At 30.6% G+C, this 15,797-nt stretch overlaps 3 protein-coding genes across 3 annotated transcripts; all 3 read right to left on the bottom strand.

Annotated features, from left to right (window-relative positions):
* Positions 1 to 2,790: 2,790 nt before the first annotated feature.
* Positions 2,791 to 4,663, bottom strand: LOC9320147 (NEP1-interacting protein 2). Its single transcript, XM_002884035.2, has 5 exons — positions 4,173 to 4,663; positions 3,815 to 3,993; positions 3,617 to 3,700; positions 3,353 to 3,520; positions 2,791 to 3,261 (listed from the first exon to the last, which is right to left on the bottom strand). The coding sequence occupies exons 1-5, from the start codon at positions 4,336 to 4,338 to the stop codon at positions 3,139 to 3,141; spliced, it is 720 nt and encodes a 239-aa protein (XP_002884081.1). The 5' UTR covers positions 4,339 to 4,663; the 3' UTR covers positions 2,791 to 3,138.
* Positions 4,664 to 9,212: 4,549 nt separating this feature from the next.
* On the bottom strand, positions 9,213 to 9,891 carry LOC9320146 (putative defensin-like protein 256). Its single transcript, XM_002884034.2, has 2 exons — positions 9,755 to 9,891; positions 9,213 to 9,503 (listed from the first exon to the last, which is right to left on the bottom strand). The coding sequence occupies exons 1-2, from the start codon at positions 9,810 to 9,812 to the stop codon at positions 9,319 to 9,321; spliced, it is 243 nt and encodes an 80-aa protein (XP_002884080.1). The 5' UTR covers positions 9,813 to 9,891; the 3' UTR covers positions 9,213 to 9,318.
* A 3,590-nt stretch (positions 9,892 to 13,481) lies between these two features.
* LOC9320145 (prolyl 4-hydroxylase 5) lies at positions 13,482 to 15,724 on the bottom strand. The gene is made up of 8 exons (XM_021033345.1): positions 15,368 to 15,724; positions 15,189 to 15,282; positions 14,748 to 14,845; positions 14,559 to 14,656; positions 14,273 to 14,402; positions 14,000 to 14,187; positions 13,776 to 13,887; positions 13,482 to 13,693 (listed from the first exon to the last, which is right to left on the bottom strand). Exons 1-7 carry the CDS (start codon positions 15,559 to 15,561, stop codon positions 13,814 to 13,816), a joined length of 876 nt encoding a protein of 291 aa, XP_020889004.1. The 5' UTR covers positions 15,562 to 15,724; the 3' UTR covers positions 13,482 to 13,693; positions 13,776 to 13,813.
* Positions 15,725 to 15,797: the final 73 nt, after the last annotated feature.

The following is a 15,797-nucleotide window of genomic DNA, read 5'->3' as shown; positions in this document are numbered from 1 at the left end:
ACCTCTTTTTTAAAATCTTATAAAATATGCTCTTAAAAATATAAGATTTACCCAAATATATATGTAATATTATTAAAACATACACAAACAACATTTCTATGTATCTAAAATCTTATAAATACTTTATAAATACCTTATAAATGCATTTTAAATACCTTTAAAAACCTTTAAAATATCTTGTAAAACCTTTGAAAAACCTTAAAAATCCTTTAAAATAACTTGTAAAACCTTTAAAAACACCTTATAAAACCTTATAAATACTTGGATCAAGTCTTCAAGTAGTAGTTACAATCCATAAGTACCTTATAAACCTAATAAAACTTTATAAAAATTTCAGATTTAAAAGGGGCATTTTTTAAAATGGACATCTAAAAAGGGCATTTTTGAAAAGAAGCACACCAAAAGGAGTATTTTTAACAATTTTCCCAAAAGAAAAGCAATAATAAACGAAAAGACAATAAATAAAAACAAGCAAAAAGTGAAAGAGTTTTAGAGTCAGGGCCGGCCCGCAGGACAGGCCACCTAAGCGGTGGCTTGGGGCACCACAATTTTTTTTTTTTAAAGGTTTTTTTTTTTTTTTTGGTAAAAAGGCCCATAAAATGAAAATATTTGGTAGAAACTAAAGTCTTTTTCGAGAAAAATAAATAAAATAGGGCCCAAACAATTAAATTTGAATGTAATAATATTCAAAATATCATTATTTTTGTATAATTTACTAAAAGAGTAAATGTGGAAAAATACCCTCTTTTTGTTTAGACTTTTGAAAAATACCCTCTTTTTTTTTTTCTTTTAAAAACAATTTTAAAATTTATAAATTACTAAAAAAATCTTATTGAAACTTAATAATAATTAAGCAAAAGGATCTATATTTTTAATATCAAATCAATTAATTGGTAATAATTAAATATCTAATTTTTAAAAAGTTGTCCATTGACCAAATCATGTTCGTCTTTCCCCATGGATGATGTTTTGTAACTTTGAATGTTATATAACTAATAGTTCCAATGATTCATCATCCTAAATATTTGTTAAGAACAATAATGAATAATAGCATTCTATCAATGTTAAGTCATGATTTTTTTGTTAAGTCATATGGTGCAGATTTTAATTATTCATTATTATTGAAAAAACATAAAATAGTTTACTTTGCAAAATATGTTAAAGAGAATCGTTTAATTGAAACAAACTATGGTAATATGTTTAGTTAAAAAATGTGTTTCGTACGTTGGAGATTTTTGTGTTAAAAATATATATAACCATGATTAATATTATTTCGAATTTAGTATATATTTTTCTCTAAATTTCGATTTTTTTATTTATTAAAAATATAGCTTTAAATTTAAATTTGAACAAAATTGTCATCTTATATATAATTATAGTTTTAATTTAAAAAAATAGAAAATGGGTATATTTCAAAGTATAACTCAAAAACAGGGTATTTTCAAAATCACCCTTTAATAAATATATGTTATGAAACATATATATATATTTAAAAATACATAATGGCAAATAAATTGTTATAATGCTTTTTGGTATATGCACTTTCTGTTTGTGTTTTTTTTTTACATTTCATAATCCAATTTTTTTATCGGTGATCTATGGTTGAATAAAGCAGAATTACAAGTCATTAGCATTAGTTGTATTGCTAAATCCTTAGACATATATTTTCAAGTAATTTTCGTGGTACAAGTAGATTACCACATCCATTAATTTTATTCACCAAATCAATAGAGTTCTAAACTTTTAAAATGTATCGATATATGTTCTTATTAGTTTCGTCATACTCGGTTTAATCTACCCCATGCTTTAACAATATACATATTGGATGTGATCAAGCTAGCTTGCTACAAAACATGTAAACAGAGCACAAAATACTCAAGTTGATGCTTAGCAAAGCAACTTTGTTGGTCGTTCACTACTCACTCTTGGAACACTTTTGAGCTAAATTTCCCATCTTTGTACTTGGTTTTCAGACCAATTTAAAGGCAAGTTGGAACACAAGTCACGCAACATTAGCCAGAAAAAAAAGAATTTAAATAAACAAAAATCTAGTATTTTTGTGTTTCTTTGTACATACGCTGAAAAATATAACATTACTAGGAGTCCTAAAAAGAACTGTAGTTTACATGAGACTTGAAGAAGAGGAAGAAGAGTAGACCCGACTCTTGAGATAAGCTTAGAAATATCTGAACTGCGCGGTTTGACTGCATTATGAGACACGGGACGATGGAGAGAGATATTAAGGGTCACGTCTACACATCAGGCAACAACCATGTTGCAAGGTGGTTCAATTTCACAACTCACAACATGTAAACAGAGAACAAAACACTTAGGTTTATTTCTTAGCAAAGCAGCAAAGCTAAATTTATTTTCTTGGAACATCTTTGAGCTGATTTTTCCAACTTTTGTATTAGTTTTCATAGCAATACAACTGAAAGTAAATAGCGACAAAAAAAACAATACCATGTGATAAAAGTTATGAGTACTAGGAGTTCTAAAAGGCTCTGAGTTAGGAGAGGGTTTAGGGTACTAGAACTACCGGAAGAATTAAAGGTCATAAATTTTTAGTTAGAGTCATATTAGTTACGATTGAATATTGCAGTTTGGTGCTAGACAACGACTTTTCACACACACAAAAAAACAATTGATGTTAAATATTGTTAGGTAGAGCAAATTACATCAAAGAGTGTTTTAAATACGCAAGTACTTAGTTTGGTTACACCAGACAAGAATCTAGTATTATCGTTCAATGGATTTAGTCCCGTGAGTAGTGTCATTTGTTTCAAGTGCTTAAGAAAAAGCCGACCAACTAGTTTCTGGCTCAATGGAACACAAGTCACACAACATTAGCCACAATAAAGAATTAAGTAAACAAAAACTCTATTTTTTTTTATTTTTTTTTTGTGTTTCTTTGTACATGGGCTCTGACTAAGATAATAACATTAGAGAACTAGGAGTCATACAAAGACTCTGAAAGAGAAAGAGAGGTATAGTAATCGTAAACAGCCAAAAGAACTGTAATTTACATGAAAGTCGAGGAGGAAGAAGAGTAGATCAGATTCTTGAGGTAAGAGCTGTCAAAACATCTGAACTGCGCCGTTTGCCTACATTATGAGAGACGGACAATGGAGAGAGAGATTAAAGGTCACGTCTGCACATCGGGCAAGAACCGTGTCTGAGGAGCCAATTGTCTATGCAAGGTAAGTGAAACATGTGATGACAATGAGGCAAGCTTCGAACTGTTTCACCAAGCTGGAAATCCTGCAAAATCACATATCAAGAAGTAATGAGCTAATTAGATGTGCGATTCTACATAATGAGCTAAAACGAAGTAAAATGATGTTAAAACAACCTGAAGACAAACAGAACAGGGGTCTCTGTTTTCAGAAGCATCGGTGTTATTGTTGCCAGTGATTGTCATCTTTGGGATTTTCTCAACAAGTTCTCCTGTTAATCCTTTTGAGCCTCCTGTATCAAAGAGGCTTGTGTGATCATCAAAGGCTGCATCTACAGCTCCCATCTGATCAGGAGAAACAAGACAAGAAGAAGGGATTAATAACTATGGAGATCCTAAAAAAAATAAGGAAATGGTGAAAAACTCTGAAAGCAAACATACTTGACTTTGCACCGCACTTAGCATTGCAGGACCAATGCGTTCTCGTACAAGTCTCCCGCTTAGAAGACTAACAATGACATCAATCTACACAAAAAAAGTTACAAGCAAGATCACTTTGAAGTTCAATCCAATCAAATCCCAAAATTTTCATGCCAAACTTCATAGCTACTTAAAAACAGAGCAAGTAATGCTGCTCACCAAGTAGAGAAAACATCCGAAACCCGACTCATCGGATTTCCAGAGATCAAGCGATGATTCAAAGACCTCAATAGAAAAAACAGCTCCAGAAATGGCTCCAATTGCTGCTCCTCTAATGAAACCACTCTCAGTTTCTTGACCTATCAAAGCTCCTGTAAGTGCCCCAAGCAATGTGCCCACTGAACAAAGAATAAAGGAAACAACTTTCTTAGCTCCAAGCTACAAATTTTCTAATAACCATGAATCAATTCAATCTAATCAAAAATAACAATCTCAGAATTTGCAGCAGAGACAAAATCAGATCCAAAATCGAGTATCAAACTCCAGACAATCCCAAGAACAGTTACAATAAACGAACCTAGTGCGAAGAAGAAGGTCAAGATCGCCGAGATAATGGTACCAAGAACAGCAGAAACGAGGAAATGACAAGCGTCTTTAATTCGTTCGACGAAATTCCCAAGAGAAGGACTTGACGAAAGAGGACAAAACCCAGATTGGAATCTATAAGATGATGATGAGGCCATGTTTTTCTTAAGAACCCAGAAACGATTTCTGATGAAAGCAGAGTTCTTGAAGAGAGGGATTATATAGAAGGAGAGAAAGATGGGGTTTTTGCTTAGTGCTTAAGAGAGAGGAGATGGGATGTTTCGCTACTTTGCATTTAAAGCTTTGGGTGAGTTTGCTTTCATGGCTAGAATTTGTTGTAGGTGAAGAAGGATTATCTTTTAGGGCTTTTATGTGTCTCAATCAGTGACGAAGAGAAACCAAAGTTTCAAACTTTTCGTTTTCAGAAAAAGCACGAGTCAGAGATAGAAGAGAGATGAGCTCACGGGGCAAAGCAAAGAACTTTCGTATTTTCATTTGGTAAAAGCTTTTTCGAAAATTAATTTAGTAAACTTTTTCTTTAGGTAAGCCAAATTTTAGGACGTTATTTCTTAGGTAAATCCATTTGCTTTGAAAAGTAAAAAGGGTTAAGAATAAGATCCTGATTTTGTATTTAGCTAATTCGTGTACATTTGTTTTAATGTTTAACACCATTTACCAACTTTGATTTGGAATATTCTAACTTCATCACAAGACGGTGCCGTCGCATTTAACTTTTGCTGAGTTGACAAATGAAAAAATTGGTTTACATACACTAATTTTGTGGATGTCTACAATGAGTTTATTTGAACGATAAAGTGGTCACAAATGAAATCGTCTAGACCTATGTTGCATAGAAACAAAAACGGATACAGAAAACCAAATGTGTCGAAATACGGAAATAATATTTTCACAGTTTTTCTATCGGGTTTCCTTGTATTTCTAAACAGGAAATAGATTTCAGGTAAAGTTTCCATGCAACTTAGATTTAGACGGTCCATTTTCACCACTAAATTGAATCGTTATAAATTAATATATACTTTAAATATTTAATCTAACAGAGCTCAATCAATTAAAGAGAGTATTTTCTATAAAGTTTGTGGTTTTTAAAATCAATTTAGTGCACTTTACGTCAAAGTAAAAGTTTGCCATATTTAAAAAAAAACCTTGAATTCAGTATGTTTTAAACGATTTTCTCATAAACGTGTGTGAATAAATATGATGTGAAATAATCCACCTAACATTTTTAGATAATTGTAAGATTAGGATGGTACACATCAATTAAAAAAATAGTAAAAATTTGGTTGAGTTCACTTGTCTCATTCCACTTGTTCAAGAATGGTTATTAGATATACCTATTTAACCACCACAATACTTTAATGGGTATTATCACTATCTATGCTCAGAAGAATCAAAATTTAGTTCTCTCACTTCAACACTGTTTCATTTTACTGTTTCGGTTTTTATGACGATTATACCCTTGAAATATATTAATCAAACAATTGAAGAAATTGGAAAAACTTAGATCGAAAAAATTGATATGCGGTGGTGACGATACGTCGATATCTACTCATCCACTATGATCTCATCATCTATGCTCTCCCGTCGCACGATCTAGATGGTACATCCTTTCATGAAAAGATTGTCGTAGTGATGTCGTGCTCCATCCTAGTTCGTTCAACCGTTCTTTTACTTCTCACCACCACCATTTTTTTGCTTTGGCTTTTGCAGAACTGCTGGTCTTGTTATGAAACTTCTCTTCATCTCACTAAAACAAATTATTTAACTTTCTCCATCATCATCCTCTCTCTTTTGCTTATAGTTTTTGCTGGGTGTGAAATTAAAAGATACCAATGGTTTTGATGGTTCTAGATCCGACACAGACGTGTCGATAGCTATGCAAAACAAATCATCAAAGCGTCAGTCTTCGATTCAGCAAAAAGGAAGACCAAGGCGGGTGTTGGTTCCCAAATTTTGACAAAGTGATTATTCAATTCCGACGAAACTGGTTATTACAACAATGGTGATTTAGATTTTGAAGACAAATAGAACTAATCCCTCTGTTCTTGCCATCCTAACTAATATATAACAATTGTTAATATATTAGTTACCGAGATAACTAATGAACAAATAAATATTTTAACATGTTACGAAAAAAATAATTGCTAATCTATTAGTTACCGAGTAAAATTAAAACAAAATTCGTTGTTAACATGATAAAATTATAAATAATTTGTTATGTATATAGTTATCTATGATGTAGCATACAATTTATCACTTTAAAAGATATGTTAGAGTGATAACTAATTTATTAATGTATAAGTTAACGGCAATAATTAAATTATCAAAGTAAATAAACATGTAAATGTATGAGTTAGTTGATATTAATTATATAATAAATAATTTGACACGAGAAACATGTTTTCGACATAAGACGAATAGTGCGTTTACCTTGCTAATGTTTAAAAAAAACATCTTGTTATAAGTTATATCGACATAAAATATTATATAGCGTGCTAATCAAATAATTAACTATCTAAGCTTGTTACCGCTAAAACTTATTTTCTACTGTTGTATCTAAACATTTTTATTTTGATAGTTTTCTTGTTAACGCGCATATGTAACAAAGGGTATTTTTGGTATTAATGGAAGTCAGTTGAAAGAGAACTAAATAACAAATCTTCATGGTTAGATTCTTTATTTTTCATTCCTCTAGGCATAGATATTTAACTCACCCTACTTTAATATAAGTTGACAACACCAAAAAAAAAATCACTATATATATATATATATGTATATCGATTTAACAAGCATATCCTTAAATTGATCTAAATTTCGTTCAATTTATTTTTACACTTAATGCAACTATGATTTCTCATCACATAACGGGAACTACAAACTTTGTTTACTTTAAACAAAAATAATAATGAGTAGTTGTGAATTGTGACTTGTGAGCTTTGTCTCCAGATTCAGTTAACAAAAAAAAACGTGAACACTATGCCAAGCAATTATTATTTTGTCTAAATGGTTGTTGGCTTTTCTACAATTCATTCCTCGTGGAATAGTTCATTGTTGATAAATCATAATGGCTCCGATTGTATTCAAAAGAACTACGAATATCAATATATATACACTAATCGCGTACAACAATTTTACCTTGTTTGTTTCTCTTAAACCCAACATATTATGTAAGACAACCTAATTAGGAAACAAAACAAAAGTTTTTCTACTGGTAACTTCAATATATAAATATCTAAATTTCATGGATCTAAATGTTATTTGTGGACATTCAAAGCAAAACAAAAAGTTATAACAGTTTAACTAAATTAATCCAAAGAGTGGTTCAATAAGATATGCTACGGCCTACGGTCCTTGGAATAAATTTGGCTCAAAATCGATTAGATAAACTATTTTAATGATAAGTAGTGTTAATAATGAGATATATCATTTTGTACAGTTTGACTATCCGTAAACGTCTTAAATGATAAGAAAATCCGAATTTATATAAATTTTGGGGATTAGTTTGAGACGATTCGGTAAGGGATTTATCCGATTATTAAAAATAAAAAGAATGAGATAATTTTAAAATACAAAATACGTATTAATTCACTTCAATTGATAAAAGCCAATGAACTTAACAACGACGATCTCTAAACTGAATGAATGGACCGAGTAGCTTTTGTAACGCATCTTTTTTTTTTTTTTTTTTCGTCTGAATAATTCTATATATTAATCAAAAGGTCACATACAAAAAGAGAACAATTACAATCAAACTACAGAACTCATTACACAATAGTAATGCATATATCATCTTCGAACACCTTCTGAAGCCAAAAAGGTAGCCAATTACTACATATGATTGGAACCGTTTCTCTCTAGTGAAACTCCTAGCTATCAAGACTGCCGCAAAATTACACTTCCTATCTTCATGAACAACTTGGCCTAGTTACAAATCTCAATCTGAGAGCCTTCTGTAACACATCTTCTATGCACATGACATTTTTTTAATACATATCTAATACTAATGAATTCGATGTAAGAAGGAGGATGTGTCCATCTCCAAAGTAAAATAAAGTATTCAAACACTTATTTCTCTTAATAGAAAAATAAAAATAAATATCTTAAGTATTATTTAAATAATACATGTAACGTAGTGGCTTCCTTATAATAAATACTCTAACACTGGTGTATATACATAAATGTATACGACATTTCAACAAATATCGGCCCGAAGATATATATTTTCATTAATCCTAAAGACATTTGGGTCCATGCCACTAGGCCAGTCCCATACACACATCAGAGTTACATAAATAGGTAATAGCGAAGGAAAGTTATTAAAAACTCAGGATAACGTATTTATGATAAGAATGGTTTTCTTTTCTGTGTATGGCGTCGTGTTGTACGTGTGTAGACGAAAGAAGATACATGTGTTTGTACCCTTTTTGAGCTCTGTATAAAATTAGCCTACACTCTTATTATATTAGGAAACATCAAACATACAAAGAAAAACTTTCGACGTAACCATTTTTTTCCCAAACAAAATACATTGTTTGGAAGATTTATCTCCCTATGTGACAATTCGTAAATAAAACTCTCAATCTAATTAACAATTCGCAATATAACTATATATCGACAACAATATTATGCATTTTCGTAAACAAAGTTGTGTTGAGTATGAAAAAAAATCTGAAAATGCAAACTTGAGACTTAATAGTTAGCTTAATTAATATTATCAACTTATATGATTAATTGTGTTTAACATGGATATGTTTGTTTGTGGCGCGGGCACAATAAGGTCTTCTTTTCAATTTCAGAGTTCATTACGATATTGGAGTTATATTGAAAATATTTCAATTCTCAAAAGTATGCATGATTTTTAAGACTCGGCTGAAAACAAAAAATATTTTGTCAAATTACTCTTCTTGTATGTTTCAATTTAAGTGATCTTAATTCGTATTGATTTATACATTCAATAAATCAAGACATGATTCATATACCTAAGCTATGATCATCCACACATTAAATCATCAAATTTCTTAAAAATAAATTATATTTTATTCAAATAACTTTTTAGTCATTTTATTCAAATAACTATTTATCAGAACATATACATGCATGTTTTTCAATTATAATTTCAATCAATGCGGTGGAGGTCCTCTTCCACAACCTTTATGTTCTGGAATACAACGTTGTTTAGAAGAACTGACATCATTTGGACGACACATACAAACGTGACGGGTCAAGTTGCAAGCGTACGGTCTCATGCATACTGGCTTGCAGTCATCGTCTCTATCACAATAATCCGCGACTGCATAGTTTTGTCCTTTAAACACAACCAACAAAGTATAACAAAATGAAAATAAAATCACCCAAAAAAAAATTTATATTTTAAAAAAAGTTCAAATGACGAACTTTAAATTGATTTCCAACAAAGCACTTTAATTTAATTCCCTTTTCTGCAAACTCGGTTATTTTGTGAAATATTTTTTTATTAACAAAGTTTAGTTTTAACTATTGGTAAAGAGTAAAGAGATATGTAAATTTCAGTTGGTTTGTTTTATAAGGTATACTTACGGAAGGTAATGACTAGAAGAGAAACCAATAACAAAAGCTTAAAAAATATGCTCTTCATTTTCAAAATATTGTTTTTTTTTTTTTTTTGCTTTCGGTGGTGAAGTTTTTTTTTTTGTTATTTTGATAAATCTTTCAATGGCGAAATTGAGGGTACTCTATATGGTTCTTTATAGTCCAATTTAGGTGAGAGTTGACCAAAAAATCTTGAAAAATTTGTTTGTATAGGTGTTATTAGTACTAGATTTGACTAACCAAAAATAGTCACTATCAAAAAACATGGAAAAGTGGTGAAATTTTAATTGATACTAGATTTTATTAACAACTTTAAAATGGTGACTAAGAATACATTACATTTGGCATTTCAAAATTAATTTGTATTGTTCATAACTTTTAAAATTTAGTTAGTAAGTAATTTAGTTTGATAAATAAAATTTGTAAAGTTATTATTAGTAATTATACGGTTTATGGATCTATTTATCTAAATATAAGTAGATGTATAATTCACATCTTTGAAACGGAGTGGATATCCCCAATCTATATATACATTTTTGGATCATAATTAGCAAATAAATCATAAAGTTGAGAAGTATTTACATTGACATGCCACTAGCATTAATTATTTAGATTTATTTTATTTAAGTAAAGATTTTTAATTGAAATTCATTTCTCATATATTTAGCAAAAGTCTCTACAAAATCTTTCCTTATCTATTTAAGTAAAGATTCTGAAATCAAATATGTTCTCAACAATTTACCAAAAATTTCTACACAATCTTTTTAAAAATCTCGACTTAGTTAACTTCTGATTTTTATCTGCAAAAAAAAAATTAATTGTAACGAGTGATGTAAAAATCGGGAATGTTGATACTACAATTTCTTCTACTTTTTTTTTTTCATATAATAAAAATTATTTTTAGGGATATTTTCTTAAAACCTCTAAACAAAACAAAGGGTTTCAAAAGATAGTTTCTCTTTTGGCGGGTCGATCCGCAAACCCGCAACTCTCTACGGGCTTATCCGCATGAACCTGCAACCCGTAGTGGATAAAAATATTATTCAAAAAAAATAACAAATGATGTTTAATTTTACGGGACGGGGTTATATGGTGCAACGGATTTAGATCAATATTAATATTAAACAATATATTATGGATGAAATCCTAGAATTAAAAATCAAAATTTAATTATAAAATCAGAAACACTAAACAAAATAAACAATATTAACAAAACAAATACAATTTAAAATTTTGCAAAATAGTTTTTTAGTTATAAAAAAATTGATCCGCGGTGTACCACGGGGTAAAATCTAGATTTAGAAGTTTAAGGAGAATTGTTTTTTAAAAAAATAGTTCTGCGGTGTACCGCATGAAAAATCTTTCTCCTAAACTGAGGCAAGAAGAAGAAGAAAGCCAAATGTCGTTTAATTGTATATATAGATATACCATTTAAACCTAAAACACAATTAATATACTCAAAATTATTAATATAGATATATGGATGGTACATTTATAAAATAAGATATTATATTATATACTCTCTATTAATAAACAAAACTAATTATATTTAGATTTTTTAAAAAAAATTATAGCCCCGCGGTGTATCGCGGGTTCAAATCTAGTCTATATATACATTTTTGGATGACTTTTAGCAAATAAATCCTGGAGTTGGAATGTATTTACGGATGAATGCCATTGACATTAATTGTTTAGATTTGTTTAATTTGAATAAAGATTTTTAATTTTATTTCGTTTCTCAAATTGTTACCAAAAATCTCGCCAAAATATTTTCTAATATCTCGACAAATATCTCAAACATATAAAACAGCATTCAATTATTTTCAGTAATAGAAACAATGTCTTAACTCCATATACGATTTATACTAATGGCAAACACTAATTTCTCTACTAATTAAAACAATCATTAGCGAATCGGGTCAATATATCGATTCTCGGTTAACTGAAATGAGAAACAAATTAATGGCATATTCTCCAAATTAATGATAAACTAACGTTACCTAAACCAAATCATCATCAATCTTTTAGAGATAAAGTTTGTTATCTCCTAATTTCCTAATCTTCCCTTAATTATTACAATCATTCATTGTGATAACCATTTTTTTTATTCGTATCTTTGATATTCTCATATCACCTAAACCATAAACCTAGACTTCTACCTTCTCAATAAATACCAATCTTTACTCCACTACTAGATTCATCAAGCAAATATTTTTCTAATCTCATTCCAAACTATACTCGCATCTAGCAAAAATAGCACATACATCCTTCAAGGTATATTCATAAGGTAATCTTTGTTCTTAATTCAAATTTAATTTTTATGTTTGAGATTTTGTTTTTTTTTGTAATCACATAACTGCATTAACGTGAGTATATCTTAATCTTTCTTATAATCTGCAATGTTTTTTCTTTTCTCATAATATTTTTTTCATTTTTGTAGAAGGGACAAATCCTTCAGATGGAAAATAAAACAATGACTTTCTGCAAATTGTCGTCTGCAAATTGTCGTCTTCAACGTTGACTACACCGTCGTCTACTGCGGCAACTGTTACAACTCCGTCTGAGTCAAGAAGACGTGACGACACGCTTCTTCAACAATAACATAGTATTCAAAGCGCCATTTTACATCAACAATTTGTTTTTAACATTATTTTCCAAATTTTTTTAATTAAAATTTTGTTTTACAATGAATATTTTCAGGTAAAGATCCGTTGTGTAACCAACATCGTTGAGTGAACTTTTCTCTTACGAGAAATGAGATAATATTGAATTTTGTTTGTTTTATTACTTATTAGTTTCAAGAGAATCTCAATGGTTTTGATTTTCTCCCATTAACAACTTTGTAACAATTACGGGTTTTTGTACATATATTTGTAGCTTATTTTTGTCAGAATTGTAGCAGTAAGAGTCGTGGATTTTAGACTTGATTCTCTAAATTTTATTTTATTTTATAAATTTTAGACTTAATTATCTATATATTTATTAATTTAATCAAGATATAGTAAACCAAAATTCTTACTACTCAATTAAAACTATTATCTATATAATCTGAAAAATCTGAAAACATGTTTATCGTAAACAATATAATATATAGATATGGATTTCTAACTATATATACTCATCAAATCTTTAAAATATACAGCTATATATACTCATCAAATCTTTAACATTATAATTTTAAATTAGCATATAGTCTCACGGTATACCATGAAACAAAACAAGCAATATAGTGTGGGGTAAAATATTCAAATTTTTAAATCCACCATACATCGTTACTTAATAAACTGTATGTTTTCGCATCTATACATTAAAATTTGAAACCTAAACAATAATAATCATACACTAAATAATACACAGATAGATATCTACATTTAAAAAATATAAATTAATATGATATATCTTTAGTTAATCTTTATAAAAAAAAATTACATTTCTTTAAAAATATATAGCCCCGCGGTGTACCGCGGGTTAGATTCTAGTGGTTCTTATTTTACTAACAACTAAAATTGTGACTTACGAATACATTACACTAGTCATTTCAAAATTAATTTTGTATTGCTTCATAACTTAAAAAAAATTAATGAGTTAGTAATTATTTTGAAACCGGTGATGGTGAGGCAGCCAGACAAGAAATGCAAGTTTTGGAATTGCTTACTTAAACCAAACGTTCGCACGAGGCCACAACGTTTGAATCTGTTCCCAAGTAGGCTGCAAGTAAACGGAAAATGCATGGTTGTATTGAGTTGTTAAAGTTACAAAAACTCAGATCCGAACATGTCGTAAAGTACAAATAGTTTAAAGGAAAAAGTTCAAATATCCCTAAGGAAAAACAGCCTCCAATTTCCTAAGGATCTCTCACTTCAAAAGGGAAACACATAGTACATCTGTTTATCTGTATCCACACAAATTTGAAGCTTCCGTGAAAACCTATATGTTGACGATAAAGATTAAAGACTTGAGGCAATCTTGAACATGTCATTGATGGATAGCTTGAGATTTAAGAGATTACCTCCTCAAATTTTAGTTTTTTTTTTCTGTGTTTGGTTCTTAAACCTTGAACTCGTGGACATGGAACCATTTCGTGGATGACCATTTGTTTCCTTTCACCACTGGACATCCACCTGAAAATCAAAGCAGAGGATATTGAAGTTTAGAGAGACAGATATTTTTTATTAGCTTCAAGGGAAAGCATTAAGAGAGTTTTGGGTGTTGAATCTCTTTAGTCTTTATTACCGTGCAAACTCGAAGGGTCTAGAGAGGCATCAGGCCTCATGTTCCAGAAAAGTAAAGCATCTCGCTTCTTTGGTAGAACAGATAGTCCTTCTTTACCACATTTTGAGAGCTCGTTCCACCACGGGACTGCACTAATGTTTCCTCTTGCTGCAGGGAACACAGTCTCGCCACCATCATCGACATCCGAGCTAAGGTATCGTATGAAAAAAAAAACAAGATGAAACACAGAAATTCACTGAGAAAAAAGGATAATGAGTTTTGTGAGCTACTTACAGGTACATAAGCACAGTAGCTATTCGTTGTCCTCCGTTCTTGGTGTTGAACTCATCTAAGAAATAGTCATAGTGAGGCTCGTACTTCTGCCCAACTTGGTAGTGAAGAACTTGAAGACCTTCTCCATTTTCTACAAACAAAAGCGTCAACCACAAACTCACTAAGGGCTTTCCAAAGGAACAAAACTAAAGATATCAAGAGTAACTTCAACTGATGATCTCAAGATGTGTCAACACTTCCTTTTGTGCCTCAAAGTATTGGATAAACTAAAGCAAAGCGCACTTACCAACAGGAATGAAGGTGAAATCTGAAATCCTTTTCTCAATCACTTCGACAACTTCGTCATGTCCTCTTCTAAGGAAAGTTCCTGAGCTAGTTCTTACTCTACACAGGATTGATACAGCATCTATCAGATAAGAAAAACAAACCTTTCCAAATTAAACTAGAAGGACAAAAGGAAAGAGTCGCTATAAACCTGCTATCCTTGCTCCCACCGGTTTTCTCATCAACCACAGTTGACTTAACCATGCTCGGTTTAGCAAGATTGATCAGGTGCTCACATTCTTCATTGCTCTAAACAAACAAAAATGAAAAGAAATCACATCTCAAACATTCGAAACTCATTTCAAACACAAAATCTCCAAAATCACATTTCCAATCCTTCTCATGGGCAAATGAGGGATACATGTCATTCAAGGGTTCAACATTTCTATACACTAGTGCAGAACAAAGTCAATGAAACATTCTTCAATGAAAGATTCAATAAGATCAAAACTCTAAATTCTACACAAGAACAAAGTCAACTTCATCGATCAATTTCAAAAACAAGCTCAAATCTCTTATCTTGTCTAACAAGAAATACTAATCTAAGTCCTAATTCAAATCAAAATCATCATAGAGAAAAACACAAACTTACCAAGAAATTGTGATAAACAACAGCTCGAGGCTCCCAAGAAATCACTTCAACCCAACGTTCACCATTCCCATCTTCATCTCCATAACTCGTCTCACTAAACATTTTCCAAAAAACCCAAATCATAAAAATCAAAACTTTCAAATCAAAAACAAAAACCCAGATCGAAAATTGTCCCTAACCTTTTTCGTACAATGTTGGTCAAATCATTCGTCTTCGAAGAGTTTCTATTAGCATTAGGTAGCGACAAAATCCCGAGACCCAGAAGAATCAGAATCACTACAAGTAGAAGAATAAGCACTGTGAAAGCTTGTGTTGATCGTGACACAGATTTCCGTGGCTGATAACGAAGATGTTGCTTCGATTTAGACGCCATGGAAATTGATTTTTTTTTTTTCTGGAGATTTTGTTTTGTTCGAGATCTAAAAGAACAACATTGAACGGAAGAGAAATTACGACGAAGCTTAGATTGAAGTTTATTTATATATAATAAGAATTAAGAAGGATTATAATTTTTCTTGTGTGATTGATTCTCTTCTTCTTTGTCTTCTTCGTCTATGCAGACAAGTTAGGAAGGTGGCTTTGACTTTTTGGAAATTTGGACTCGGTCTT

This window comes from Arabidopsis lyrata (genome assembly GCF_000004255.2).
Source record: "Arabidopsis lyrata subsp. lyrata unplaced genomic scaffold ARALYscaffold_3, whole genome shotgun sequence".
Classification (NCBI taxonomy): domain Eukaryota; kingdom Viridiplantae; phylum Streptophyta; class Magnoliopsida; order Brassicales; family Brassicaceae; genus Arabidopsis; species Arabidopsis lyrata.
Note: the sequence above shows the minus strand (reverse complement) of the source record. Positions and strands in the feature narration are given on the sequence as shown.